We start from the raw sequence: 15423 nt of genomic DNA, 5'->3' as shown, positions 1-15423 counted from the left end.
GACTGCTAAGCGGAGGCTGCCCTGTAAAACTGCTAGGGCAGCGCTAAAGCCTGCCCACCAGAGCTGGTAATATCACCAGGGACACTGCTAGGCGGGAGCCTCCACCCAGCCCTTGCCCTGCATGATACAGCACAGGGCAAGGGAGAGCATCGGAGCATGAAATGCTCCGATGCTCATAACAGGGGGCTGTCTGGGTAAAATTGTAATAGCATATCCATAGGTGGGGGGGGGGGGGGGCACAATTCTGCTTGTTTGGGTGTTTTGATAAGTCCCATATTATTTTGAATGGGGAAAAGGGTAAATTTTGACTATTTTCTGACAACTGTGACAGATACTGAGCCAAGACAGATGCCTGTCAAAAACTTGATTTGTCAAGTTGGGAAAAACCCTAGGACAGGGGCTAAATTAAGAAGCCGGACCGGAGCCTACAGGTATGAGATATAACATGGCGCCTCCTTTATGGATCATTCTCAGTTTTAGGCTACATGCACACGACCATGGTGTGTTTTGCGGTCCGCAAATCGAAGATCCGCAAAACACAGATGGCGTCCGTGCGGAACGGTGTGGACAGCCTTTAATATAACTGCAAAGCGCGGACAAGAATAGGACATGTTATATTTTTTTTGCGGGGCTACGGAACGGAGCAACGGATGCGGACAGCACACAGAGTGCTGTCCGCATCTTTTGCAGCCACATTGAAGTGAATGGGTCCGCATCCGAGCCGCCAAAACTGCGGCTCGGATGCGGACCAAAACAACGCCCGTGTGCATGAGGCCTTAGGAATATAAAAAAAATGCAGAAAAGCCTTGTTCTAAAATTGCAACCTGCTCAAGACCTACCTAAGGGAAGCAAAAAAACAATGTGCCAATCATATGTAAGGAAAGTTTGTAATTTGCATACAAGAAATACTTATGTTTTCCTAAAGGAAAGGGGTTGTCCAGTTTTCTCATCCTGAGGATAGGTCATAAATATCAGATCAGCGGGGGTCCGACTCCCAGCACCCCCTTCACTGTTTCTTGCTTGCCGTCAACATTGCAGTGCAGGAGATGTAATTACACGGCAAGCAGGTAAACAGTGAAGAAAAGGCAGCGCTCGCACGCATGCTGCTTTCTCTTCAAACAGGTATCCAGAGGAAATCGGGAAACCCTTTAACAGATATGCTGTAGTAGTTGCCTACCTCATGTACATCTTCCCCATGCTTTTTCTTTTTCAGTCTGGACTCTCCTGAGCTGTTGTCACCATGAAAACGAATCCCTCTGGTTTGTTTCCATCTTGTAGGTAGCACTTCCTGTTGCTGTATCCAACCAAACCCATGATGCACTTCTCTTTCCTCTACCACAGCTCAAGCTCCACCCCTAACAACGCCCAGCTACTTTATAACTCCTCCCACCCAGCTGCTTACATAGACACCCCCCTATCACTGCCTCTGTTGTTGCTTCGACACGCCCATCGACATAATAAAATAAATAAGAAAGAGCTGTATGGACATGGTCATGTGACTGCTACCTTCATAAATGACTAGCAATCTCCCTCTCCACCTAGACACATGAAACTTTTTCCTAATATGCAAAGTAGGCGTTTGGTGCAACAAGGGCGTCACTGTTGCCCCCGCCGCACCCAAGGTCCGATCCTTTCTGCAGCCAGCCCCTCCCTCTGTGCTTTGCCACAGCCCGGCCCTGTCAATCCAAGCAGTGAGGAATGTGATGGCCACAGAAAGGAGCGGAGCTTGGGTGCAACAAGAGCAACAGCGGCGCCATTGTTGCACCCAATACTTCATTTGCCTATTAAGAGAAAGTATCATACAGATGTAGCCACCAATTTTTTGACTAGCTTAATGTGTTGAAACACATAATAATAATAATACTACAACAAATCATGTTAAAGGGACCATCCTGGTGCAGCAGGTGTAAACATAATGCTGGCTTCACCTGTAACTCGGGAACGGACCCCCGGATCAACTAAAGAAAGAGAGAACTTTAATCAGGTCAACCACTGCTACATTTCTATGCAAAATGCTGGATAGGGAGGTCGCTGGATGCTGATGCAAAGTAACAAAAAAACTTTAATGGCTTCCTAATAAACATAAATGCTCTTCCTTGCCTGTACATATGGTTCACTATACTTACTCTAAAGATCTATTACTCTCATTGTTTGCACTGAACCCCCACAACCCTATAAACCCGCTATACACTGTTTACACTTAATGAGAAAAGGTTTGTATTTGCAAGCGCCAAATAACATAATAAATCTAATACCTAAAAGAACGTATTTTATTCCTTTGCCACACACACAAGCTTAGACCCTGCAGCCACAACATTTCTTTCAGTTCTACTTCATCTTTCTCCTTAAACCAAGCAGCAGCGTTCTTCCTTTCTATTTTTTATTTTTTTTTGCAAGGTTGTAGGATATGTAAACATCAGTAGTGGTTAATAAATTGCATTAATCCCGCTAAAATGCCATTTTTACCCAGCAACTTAAATGCACAATTTAGATCTATTTCTTTTCTATTACAGCGACCTTAAAGAGCGGTGTACATTGTATTTTAAAGGAAACTTGTTACACAGCTCCCCCATCTGGCTAACGCAGCCAATTACAGCTCTAAAGCTCTAAGAGAACAATAATGGTTGTATTTCTATTTAAAAAAATAAAAAAAATAAAAAAAACACTTTCAATAGGAGAAGACATAAATCCCATTTGGTCACTGTTCTGTTTCCAAAGTGATAAGCAATTATTAAGTGGTTAATGAAGCTCCATGTCCAGTTGTTTTGACACTTGAAGGGGTTGTGTCACTTCAGCAAGTGGCATTATTATGTAGAGGAAGTTAATAAAATAAAAGGAACTTCCTAATGTATTGGTATTATCCATATTGCCTCTTTTGCTGGCTGGATTCATTTTTCCATCCATCACATTATACGCTGCTTGTTTCCATGGTTGAGACCACCCTGCAATCCATCAGTGGTGGTCGTGCTTGCACACTATAGGAAAAAGTGCCAGCCGGGACCGTGGGAGGTCCGATAGGCTGGTGCTTTTTCCTATAGTGTGCAAGCACGACCACCACTTCGGGCTTGCAGGGTGGTCGTAACCATGGAAATGAGCCGCGTATAATGGGATGGAAAAATGACTCCAGCCCGCAAAGGAGGCAAAATGGATAATAACAATACATTAGTAAGTGTCTGGTATTAACGTTCTCTACATGATAAATGCCATCTACTGAAGTGGCTCAACCCCTTTAAAGGGATATTCCAGTTTTTTTAAGTTATCCCCTATCCATTCATTGTTATAGGCGTTGCGGAGACAGCAGAGTACAGCACTCGGCTATCTCCGGACTTCCCATAGTAATGAATGGAGTGGCGACACACGGGTGAGACTGGCTACACCGTTCATTTCAGAGGGGGCCGTAGGGGGTATGGGGTCCCCCCAGCTCGTGATCAGTGGGGGTCCCAGCAGTAGGACCCCCACTGATCTAATAGTTATCCCCTATCCTGTGGACAGGGGATAACTTCAAACAACCAGAATACCCCTTTAAGTAAGTTTCTTGTGTCGAGGCCGTCACAAGCACATTGATTTTGATTCATGTCACTCCCTGGCCTAAACTTCAATTACCCGAGTCTTACCGATGGATATATGATAAATCATTGGGACATAGTGTGCGGCAGGTAACACTTTAAGAACATACTGCATTTAGTTCACCATAGCAACTGGTTCCATGGGGAAGAAATATATTCATTACACAAGAAATTGATTCTGTACTCCAAACTAGCTTGGGACTGTCACCGCAGGACTCGAAAATAACTTCCCGGCAAAAAAAAAAAGGTGAAAGCCAATTACTTAATACTAAGGATATTAGGGAACCGGTTGACGGCTGGCGCCGAGCCTCGCTTTGTCTCGTTGGACACCCCAGGTATAAGGATTGTGAGTTACGTGGCACTTCAATTCACCGTCAGGTCACGGAAAACAATTTCAAAACTAATTTAAAGCAGCTGAATAGAATATTTAATACGTGGAAAAAGTTTATACTGCGCCGCGCTCGGTTTCAATTATTTAAGCGAGTGACATATTAATGAATGATACTGCTTTTCACTTGTCAGGATGCCTATTACCGATTTCTCCCATATAATGAATGTTTTTACCCAACAAGCAATCTATTAAGCTAACACAAGGCAAATAAGAAGTGCCCTTCAACAAATGAAGCCAGCTCGCATACTGCAGGGGAAGGAGGTGGCCATCTTGTTGGCCGGATTGTTAGGAACTAGGAATCCTTGAGGTATGGCATGGTCCTTCTCATAACTTAGTATGACAGAGCTCATGCAATTACGGACGTAAAAAAAAAAGAAATCAGACATCATATAGCACATGACAATCTCTTTCTGACAAAGCTAGAACCAGCCCTGTACCTCACATGGATCCAGGGATCTCCCCATTCATTGCTTCCATTGCTCTTCTAGATTATTTTCAGACTGTTGCTCAGGGGGACGTGTCTGCTTTCAGAGGGAGTGTCCTTTCTGCTGCAGCTCTCTCCCTATCACAGCTAAGTGTGCGTGTCCTTTCTGCTGCAGATCTCTCCCTATCACAGCTCAATGTGTGCGTCCTTTCTGCTGCAGCCCTCTCCCTATCACAGCTCAGTGTGCGTGTCCTTTCTGCTGCAGCTCTCTCCCTATCACAGCTCAGTGTGTGTGTCCTTTCTGCTGCAGCTCTCTCCCTATCACAGCTCAGTGTGTGCGCCCTTTCTGCTGCAGCTCTCTCCCTATCACAGCTCAGTTTTTTCTGCTGCAGCTCTCTCCTTGTAACTGCCAAAGCTTCTTACACTGGCTGGTGGCAGTTGAGGAATGGAACTGAGCCTGTGCGACCACTTTAGTAAGTAGATGTGCACATTACTACACAGATTAAACATCAGGGGGCACCAGTATATGGAGCATTTTTGTAACAGAAAGTAAATTATGAAGGTAACTAGTTCTTCATGACGAATTATATCAAAATAACATTTAATGGTGGCACAACCTCTTTAAGTGTGAAGTTAGGGAGATCTGCTTGAGAGCCAGGTCCCTGCTCTAGTGCTCACTTAGGCTCTTATCCATTGGATATTTCAGACATCTTCCCCAGTGGGAAGGTGCCTGAGCAATAGGTGTCTTAGCTTACTAAGTTCCTTGCAAAAGTGTGCTGTTCTGTTTTCTGCCTGTGTACCAACCTCTGCTCAATTCCTGATTCTAACCCTTTGCTGCCTGACCAGTTTACCGTTTGGACCCCCTGCACCCTTGACCTTCGATCTGTTTCACATATTCGCACGAACTCTGCCTGCCCTGACCTAGGCTCTGTTACTGCCAAGTTTTGCCTGATCCCTTGGTGCCCCATAGTCCATACCAGTGTCTCTGACTTCCGTGGGTCAGCTGTTAACCATACCGGACTACTGCAAGAGGTAGCAACCTGGTGGCTCCCTTGCAGCGAAGTCCAGATTCCTGTATAGGGTTAAAGGATAAACACAAGGGGGTTGCCAGGATAATGCCGTTAGGTTTAGCCCAAAGGCTGGTTTACACAGTGGTTCCAGGCCCACTGTCAATTATTATGAGGTGCCTGTCTCTCTGGTGCATTGTGGAAAGTCCATGCACCAGAAGTTGAAACCTGCTTCAACTAAGAGCTAGCATAGATTTTTGTTCAACTTTACGACAATTTTCTGGCCATAGTTATATTAAACAAATTGGACCTCACAGGCGATGTGGGGGGGGGGGGGGGGATGGATATTTATCAAGGCGGTCATTTGCAGTTAGTGGTGACATGAGACGCGCCACCTCTCAATTTTAGAATCTCCTGGCAGGTTTACACACCAGAATCTCAAATTCCTGCCAGCTAAGCACTGGCATCAACTTAAGGTAAAACTTGCTCTAAAAGACTAGCGTCAGTCTTACATCTGTCAGGCTGCATAGGCCCATCCACTCCCGCCCACATTTTTATAAAAGTGCTGAACGCCATGGAAAAAAAAAGTCTAACATTTTTGCAGAGAAAACTAGCTTAATGGGGTTTTTTCAAGATTTTTATAAAATTTGGCAGAAAGCAAAGGGCTGCGTAAAATGAAATAAAAAAAATACTCACCTTTTAAGGTCCCACACCACGGCCCCACCACTCTAATCGCCCCTGGGCCTGCAGCCTTCATGTGCTGTTCATCGTAACATGACCACTGCAGCCAATCATTGGCCTTAGTGCTCACGTGTGCATGAACAGCACATGACCGCTGAGGCCAGAGATCAGCTCCTGCATTCATGTGAATGATGACCAACATGCGGCTGCTGCAGGTTCAGCAGGGAAAATTGGGGGGGGAGGTGGTAAAGGACATTTAAAAGTCGAATATATTTTTATTTTATTAATGATTCACAGACCCTGCTCTCTGCAAAATTTAAAAGCATCTTGAAAAGCCTTTTTAATAAAATTTCTTCCTATGTTGAATACAGAAAATCACAGTAAAATGGTCTTGTCAAACAAGTGGGTGGCAAAGCAAGCAAGAAAGTGAACAATGGGAATCTTTCGGGAGCAACGTCTTCAGCAGAAAATGAGCAAAAAGGAATTTTCCCACAATCTCAAAAAGCAAGACCTCAACACTTCCCATATAGTGGATGATACAGAACGAAATGACGTCACGGGCAGCAGCAGGATGCTGGGCAGCCTACAGCGCTTACCCCGTCTCCTTTATTACATGCAAATGAGGACAATTAAAGGATTAAACCACAAGAGATTAGGAAAGTATGACTATATCAGTGACCCCAAGTGTGTAGTGAGCTGCTCAAAAGGAGATTCTTCAGACTAAAGCCTCATTCACACGTGTTCTCTGCGGACAGCACACGTCCGCCGTTCATTTTAATGTGTGTATGCAGACATCACTGTTTTAGCACGGTCCGTGGGTCCGTGTTTTCAGCACGGATCCATGCTCTATTTTGTCCATCACATCCATTATAGTCTAGGGGTCCGTGAAAACCACGGATGCAACACAGATGCCTTCAGCTGCAAAGCACAGAGGTCAGCCAGTGCCATGGGTATAAATCTGCTGACAGATGCCCTTTAACGGACCCCACCTATAATTGCAGTAGGTGAGTGTAGGGTGCCTGTTCATGGCTCCACATGCGGATTAACGCTTGAAACAGCAGCAAGTACTAGTGCAGCCCGGCAATTAGGGGTCATCCACCCCTTGCATGGGCACCCTCAATTATCTAGTTTTGGGATTTTTATAAAAAAGCGAGTGGACCTAATACAAAATGTCACCCTGAAAGAATGGGCACACTTGTATACATAAGGATGTAGCTCTCAGCCTCTGGAAGCAAACAAGCATGCTCATGTCTGTGTGTGTTATTCCTGTGCTGTGACATCACTGTGCGATGTAACTTCATTGTGCGCATTATGTCACTAATGTCCCTATCCATGCACTGTGACATCACTGTGTGAAGAATCCTTGTGCTGTGACGTTACTGTGAACATTATTCCTGTACTGTGACATTACTGTGTAAATCAGAAGAACGAGGATCATCAAAATGACAACGGGAGGGAAAAACAGCTCGCTGCTCTGGAGACTTCTCATTACATAGGTTTATTAGCACAAAGAAAACGACACGCTACGCTTTTCAGCGGCGGTCCGCCGTCTTCCTGTGAATGATTCTTGTACTGTGACATTATTACTGTATGTGATATCACTATGTGCATTACACCTACGCTGTGCCATCAGTGTGAGCATTATCCCCAGATTGTGTCCATATGGCCTGATTCAGGCAACAGTATTTTCTGTCCCCGTACTGACTCCCCTGGGATTTCACATGGACGCATTACACTAAATGGTGTCATTCAAATGTCTGGTTTTCCTCATGTACAGTTGGGTCTTTCCAACGTAAATCACAGCACCCAATTTCTATGTGAGACTCAAATTTGGGGGGTACTATCTCTTCTTGGGGTGAGAGCTCATTAGTCGACGTGAGGAGCCTTATAGGCCGTACATGCTCCTCTGAAATTCTGGGAAGAAAACAATACAGATGAGCTATAAGCAAGCTCTGCCTCCGATGCCACCAGATGTAAGGCAGATATCCTATGAGTCAATGTTCGACCCTTTAAATAAGCCTTGAGACATGACTCGGATATTAAATAAGCCAGTATCTCATCTGCAGACAGCCGTTTCGGGGCTTTTTTCATTTGCATCCCTTTCATCCCACCCAAAAAAAAATCTGATGCACCATGACACCATCTGGATGTCCAGTTACATCCGTCTTTTGTAGACAGAAATCAGAATGGCCGTGACCAAAATAATCATAAGCTTTTAAACTTGCTGTTGAAGGTGGTCATGGAGGAGTGAGGCTCCAAAACAGGCCCCTTGGTTACTTGTTATATGAAAGCTGCAGAACATTTCATGAAGCAGTCCATTTTTTTTTACAGACAAAAAGGTCTGATTAACCCTTTAACTGAGCGCCACACACAAAACTGTACAGTAAATAAGATCCAACCTGTCCGCTCTAATCTCCCAACTAGGATCAGGCAACCGATTAGACATGATGGGGTTGTGTTACATTATCTTGTATCTGCCTGGAACATGTCCCTATAGACAGGGAAGTCAACATTAATTATTCCACAGCACGATCCCAATATTATGGACAAGAAAAAGGGAACAACATATCCGTCTTGTGTGAAGAGATTCCGTTCCGCAGACTCTAGACGTGTATATTATTTTATCACACTTCCACACATGTTGAGAGTGCTGACCTGTGAAATCCCCACTCAACTCCGCTTTTTCCACAAATAAACCTGAAGCCGCTCCACATCCTTGAGGACTTCTTCAGGCAGAGCTTAAAGCAATGATTGAAACGACCACCCCTTCACAGTCATTTTTATGTGATAAACTGTAAATAGATTTAAGTAAATGAAAGAAAAAAATGTGCAAAATGCTCTTCTGCAGAGGGCGGTGGAGCCTGTACTACAAGGAATACGCTGGATTAAACGACAGCTTGTGCCAGTTTAAAGACCCCCCTTGAGAACACAATAAATATAAGGCTGCATATTGTTCCGACAATCTAATGTAGGCGGACATCAGCAAACATTATACTGTTAGTGCTGGACATTTAGGCCCCTTTCACACGGGCGAGATTTCCGCGCGGGTGCAATGCGTGAGGTGAACGCATTGCGCCCGCACTGAATACCGACCCATTCATTTCTATGGGGCTGTGCACATGAGCGGTGATTTTCACGCATCACTTGTGCGTTGCATGAAAAACCCAGCATGCTCCTCTTTGTGCGTTTTTCACGTAACGCAGGCCCCACAGAAATGAATGTGGTTGCGTGAAAATCTCAAGCATCCGCAAGCAAGTGCGGATGCGGTGCGATTTTCACGCACGGTTGCTAGGAGACGATCGGGATGGGGACCCGATCATTATTATTTTCCCTTATAACAAAAAAATATATATATTTTAACTCTTCTCTTCTGTCTTCTTTCTTCAGGACCTGGGTAAGGGACCTGTGGTGACGTCACTACGCTCATCACATGATCCATCACCATGGTGACATCATCAAAGGTCCTTTTCCTCACAGATGAAGACAGAAGAGATGCCGGCTGCGCGAACAAGTGGATTAAGCTGAGTTAAAATATATATATATATTTTTTTTAACCCCTCCAGCCCTATTTTACTATGCATTCTGTATTCAGAATGCTATTATTTCCCCTTATAACCATGTTATAAGGGAAAATAATACAATCTACACAACCTTGAACCCAAACCTGAACTTCTGTGAAGAAGTTCGGGTCTGGGTACCACAGTCGGTTTTTTTATCACCCGCGTGCAAAACACATTGCACCCGCGCGATAAAATCTGAACAACGGAACGCAATCGCAGTCAAAACTAAAGAGTTGTGCTGCGGTTTTGAGAGCATGTGCCAGATCTCAAAACCTGACAGCACAATGCTGATGTGAAAGTAGCCTAATGTGTTAGACTGACCTTGAAATGTGCTCAACATGTAAACCTCTGTCAGGGTCCATTCACACGTATGCAACTGTTTTGCGGTCCGCAAATTGCGGATCCACAAAATACGGACACCGGCCATGTGCGTTCCGCATTTTGTGGACCGCACATGGCTGGCACTGTAAAAGAAATGCCTTTTCTTGTCCGTGGATGCGGACCCATTTTGCAGATGTGTGAATAGACACTAAACCAGTAAACCTCTGTATTGGTTTGGCCATTGACTGGCTAAACCCACTGAAACACCCATTTCTGTTCTTTACCTTATATTACCCATTAGGGTCCATTCACACATCCGGGTGAGTTTTGCGGATCCACGGTAAACACAAACACCAGCAATGTGCGTTGAGCATTTTGCGGACCGCACATCGCCGGCACTTAATAGAAAATGCCTAATCTTGTCCACAATTGCGGACAAGAATAGGACATGTTCTATTTTTTTCGGGAACGGAATTGCGGACCCGGAAGTGCGGATCCACAATTCCAGATCCGGGCAGCACATAGTGCGGCCCCATAGAAATGAACGGGTCCGCAATTCCGTTCCGCAAAATGCGGAACAGAATTGCGGACATGTGAATGGAGCCTCATTGTATCAAAACCAGGCCCCATGGGAGAATCCTCTGCTAATCTAATGAGCACTCTGACCCTCACCTTATGCAGTTAAAGGGGTTGTCTGAGCTAAAGATATCGAGGACCTAATCTGAGGATAGGTCATCAATATCAGATCAGTGGGGGCGTCTGACACCCAACATCCCCACCAATCAGCTACAGCGTCAGAAACTATACAGGGTATTGAGCTGGAAGCAGAAAGCTCCATACACTGGTGATGGAAAGGAGACCAAGCTTTCTGCTAACGTCTGTACACTAGTTTCAAGTGCTGCTGATAGCTGGGGGTGCTGGGTGCCCAATCCCCCGAGGATAGAGGTGAATTTACACGTACCAATGAGCAGCAGATTGTTGGGAAGAAAGCGTTCCTTCCCAACAGTCGCGTGCTCGTTCAGTTAGGGTGGAGAGCTGCATTTACTTTCACAATATCAGAACGAAGGATTACTATTGTGATCGCTCGCTGCATTGTTTCTGGGCAGAAGATCACTGTTCAGGCGGCACAATCTGCCCAGAAAGGATCATTTAGGTGCCTGTACGAACGACAGCTTTACCCGATGAACAAGTGTTTCACTCTTTTACTGGATGATCTGCTGCACCTTTACACAGGCAGATTGTCGAGAATAAGTTGTTCGCAGGAACATTCGTTCCCAATAATCTGCAAGTCTAAAATCACCTTAGGTCATTAATATCTATAGTCCGGACAACCCTTTGCACCAAGGAGAGCCATTGTTTTTACTCCTTACATCTACTAGGATTGTCAAGATACCAAAATTTTGATTCGATTTTGATACCATAAGAAAGTATTCCGATACTCGATACCATTCGATACCGCGCGGAAAAAGAAATAACACCCAAAAAAAAGCCGCGTGCATTCCGCATTTTATGGAATGTCCGGCTCATAATCAAACAGTCCGATCCTATTTTTTGGGGGGACAATGGTGAATAGCAGAGTTTTTATTTATTTTTCTGTTACGGCGTTCATTGCATAGGAGATTTCAATAGTTTGGACTTTTCGGACGTGGCGATATGTAATATGTTTATTTATTATTTATATATTTTAAATGTAAAATTGGAAAAGGGGGTGATTTATACTTAATATTTTAGTGGGGTTATTTTGAACTTTTCATTTATTAACTATTAGGGGCTAGCACCTGGGATCTTTTAATCTCTTGTCTATTCACCCTAATAGAGCTCTATTAGGGTGAATAGGATCTTACACTTTCCCTGCTGCCCTGGGCTTTGTGCACACGGCAGCAGGGAGTTTACCATGGCAGACAGGGCTTCAGTAGTGTCCTGGCTGCCATGGTAACCGATCAGAGCCCCGCGATTACACTGTTGGGGATCCGATCAGAACTGCCACTGCACCACCAATGAAGAGGAGGGGAGGGGACCCTGTGGCTACTGCCACCAATGATTATAATACTGGGGGAGGGTTGCACTGCGCACCCAATGTTTTTAATACTGGGGGGGGGGCACTGCGCCTGAGGGGTTAACTGCCACTGATTGCAGCTCCCTGTCATAGAGGTCGGGTGAAGGCTATGTGATTCTGCTGCCAGCACCTGCCTCCTGTATCTGTATTAAACGTTAGTTATTTTCATTGGCGGTGCAGTGGCCACAGCCCCTCCCCTCTCTCCTCTCATTGGTGGCAGCAGCAGCGGCACAGGGGGAGGGACGGACTGCTTCCTTCTCCCCTGTGCTGCTGAGGGAACATGGCGCGCACTGAGAGCAGGCAAATCCCGGTATCGAATCGATACCGGTACAAAAGTATCTATTGGGTATCGATAATTCGATACCCGATGCAACCCTACTTACATCTTTTTATTGGATAAAAGGTGATAGACATTCACTGGGACCCGTCCTACACAGCGCCCTTCACTGTACAATACCAAAAAAACTAAATGTTAAGCTCTGCTCGCACTAGTGCCATTGTTTGACCAATCCAAATCCTGATTTTAATGTTGGTTGAGGTTCTGATATTTTTGACTGTAAAATACTGGTGAGCTTGATGAACAGATCCTTATGTGAGCGTGTGACATCATGTCCTGTATTTGAAGTGCAGTGATGTCACCTTAAAACCTGGTAAATCTCGCCATTCTGGGATGTGTAGCTGTCAGACACAATGAAAGCCGCGTAAAATTGTGTAATATAAAGAATCACGTGTCTTTGGATTTATTGTTAAAGTCACTTTGGGGTTCTGTAAATTGTGTGAAAGGACCTGTTTTTAGTCTTTGATTGCTTCATTGCGTCATATTTTATAGCACATTATTACAGTCCGTATAACTTCACATAAATCCATTTGGATAGGAGGACATAAAAAGGACATCTGTATAAGACGTTGGGCAGATTTGCTAATGCTGTACAAAAGTAAGAAAATGTAAACTTAGCCACATCCGTTTTGCGGACTGTAAACCACAGATTCACAAAATAAGCACACGGGTCGTGTACGCCCCGCATCACAGCGCCCCCGACTCAGAAGGGCTTCTGTACGCTTCCGGGTCTGTGACTCTGTGCTGAAAAAGATGCACATATCCTATCTTTGGCCACATTGTGCGGATTGTGGACGCATTAAAGTCAATGGGTCTGCACCATGATGCAGGGTGCACACAGCCAGTGTCCATGTTTTACGGATCCACAAAACACAGCCATGTGAATACACCCTTAAACTGTGTCAGATTTATCACAGCTGGCTGGGGCACAGCGGCACACTATAGCCACGACCTTTTCATATAGACCACGCCCCTTCCATCTAAGCCACGCCCCTTTTCCAGACAAGGCGTAAAATGTTAGAAAAGTGTCTAAACATTTTATAAATGCAGTGCAAAGCATGGTCGTCACTTTTTTGGCACAAACTGCGGAAAAAAACTGGCACAATTTCAATAGTAAGTGACTGCCTACAGTACATGGTACACTAAGGTAAGGCTCCACATATGTAGGTACTCTACGGAATATAACTGCGGTTGTCCACTTTTGTTTTGTTTTTTGTTTTTTTTATATTTCACCACCAGCCAGATGTATCTCTGTAAAAAAAAAAAAACAATACTCACCTGCCCCCCTCCCCCACCTCGGTTTAAATTCCCTGACTCCCTTCAGCGGTCTTATCAGTAAAGTTTGATATGGATGGGATCACATGTGCCGTTGCAACCAATAACTGGCCTCCACAGTAAGATGCACCCAAGCAGCACATGACCCAGAAGTGACATGCCTCTTAGGAACATGTCACCGCTGAGGCCAGTTATTGGCTGCAGCAGCACAGACGACCATGTCCATCTGAAAGCTTACAGACAGGAATCAGAAGACCAGTGAAGTAAGCTGGAACAAAGCGTCAGAGAGCAGGTAATTATTAACTATTTAAACACATTAAAAAAAATGGACAACCCCTTTAAGGAATGGCATAAATAGCAGTTCACTAATACGTCACTGCCAAATCCATGTTCCCAGCAATAACCAGCAGGTCTATGGGTCTAACACATCCTCTAATTTTAGCTTTAGCTGCTTTTGACTCCATGGGTGGTGACTCCCTACCCTGATCTCTCCCAGGCCCCTATGTGAAGTGTTGTCTATGACCACCACAGTTCGGACTGTTATATTGATAGGATATGAAATAAGTGTCAGATAATTGAGCCGCTCCTATCTCCAGAACAGAGCCCCGAAGTGAATGGGCAGCACACAGTATTATACTTACATCTTGAAATAGTTTTCTGTCTGCAGCGAGCCGTTTAGAAGACAAGGTCTTGGTCACATGATAAAAGGTGAGTAGCGCTCGGTGCTGTCTCAGATCATCTTGAACCTTTACCGATTCAATCAGAGTAGGAATCAGTTCGGGCCACTGCTTGGGACAGTCCAGCCGTGCAACCTTAGCAGTAAGAACAGCTATCTGGGTGGCAATCTAGAAGACAGACATTTATAATACAATGGTGGTCAATGCAAATGGATGTATCAGGAGAGCGTACTATTTGAGTACTAAAGATACCTTACGCTCTTTTATTACTAGACTTATGCATGATTACACATGACAGAATCAAATCCCACACGCATCTGTAGGTTCAGTTTTCCAAGCCACCTCTTTCACATTGCCAGCAAAATATCCTCAGACCAGTTCATCTTTAAAAGTCCTCCGAAATGCGACTACAGATGGTCCTTCAGCTCGATCTATCAAGTCCTCACCTGTCTGAACAATGTGCCAACCCTTTCTGATGTTTCTTTGAAAAAGGTCCGATAGGGGATGGTACTTAAAGAACTCCCGCAAACATTTGTATTCTCTGACCTGTTAGAACGGTGCATGATGTAATCTTCTCATCAGTGACTGTATTTGTGAGTTATCCCCTCCCTTCTGATCCTCAGCTGTGTCATGTGACCAGCACTCTGATCTCCAACTGACCGAGGACAGTTACTTCTCTATTCATTCCTATGAGACTGACATTGCGGCTCCCATAGGACTACATAGAAAAACTGGATTCCTGTCCACACATAAAAAGCTGTGTTATTTGGAAGGTCGGATTGCTGGTCACATGACACAGCTGAGGATCAGAAGGGAGGGAATAACTCACAAATAAAGACACTGGTAAGAAGATTACCTTCACGACACAGATTACATCATGCACCTTTCTAACAGGTCAAAGAATAAAATATTTTGCAGGAGTTCTTCTTTAAACGAAAAAACCAAACCTTGAGTTCTGGAAATGGCAATGTTCTGCAATCCAAATTGATCGCCCATGGAAGCTCATCAAAGATTAAAGCTTCTCCATAACGCCTAAATCTCAATGTATCTGCCAATTCCAATGATTGTTCTAAAAAAAATGTCATAATTACTATTAATCCAACGTAGCCTAACAAACTGACCATATGA

The 15423-nt window shown here is 44.6% G+C and overlaps 1 protein-coding gene across 1 annotated transcript in view; it reads right to left on the bottom strand.

Moving 5' to 3' along the window:
• The window catches only part of IPO11 (importin 11), a 565426-nt gene that overhangs the window by 494193 nt on the left and 55810 nt on the right, over positions 1 to 15423 (bottom strand). Inside the window, exon 5 of the mRNA XM_040421326.1 lies at positions 14260 to 14463. Coding sequence (XP_040277260.1) covers positions 14260 to 14463 — 204 coding nt within the window. The remainder of the gene's footprint in view (positions 1 to 14259; positions 14464 to 15423) is intronic.

Source organism: Bufo bufo, chromosome 2, assembly GCF_905171765.1.
Source record: "Bufo bufo chromosome 2, aBufBuf1.1, whole genome shotgun sequence".
Classification (NCBI taxonomy): Eukaryota; Metazoa; Chordata; class Amphibia; order Anura; family Bufonidae; genus Bufo; species Bufo bufo.
Note: the sequence above shows the minus strand (reverse complement) of the source record. Positions and strands in the feature narration are given on the sequence as shown.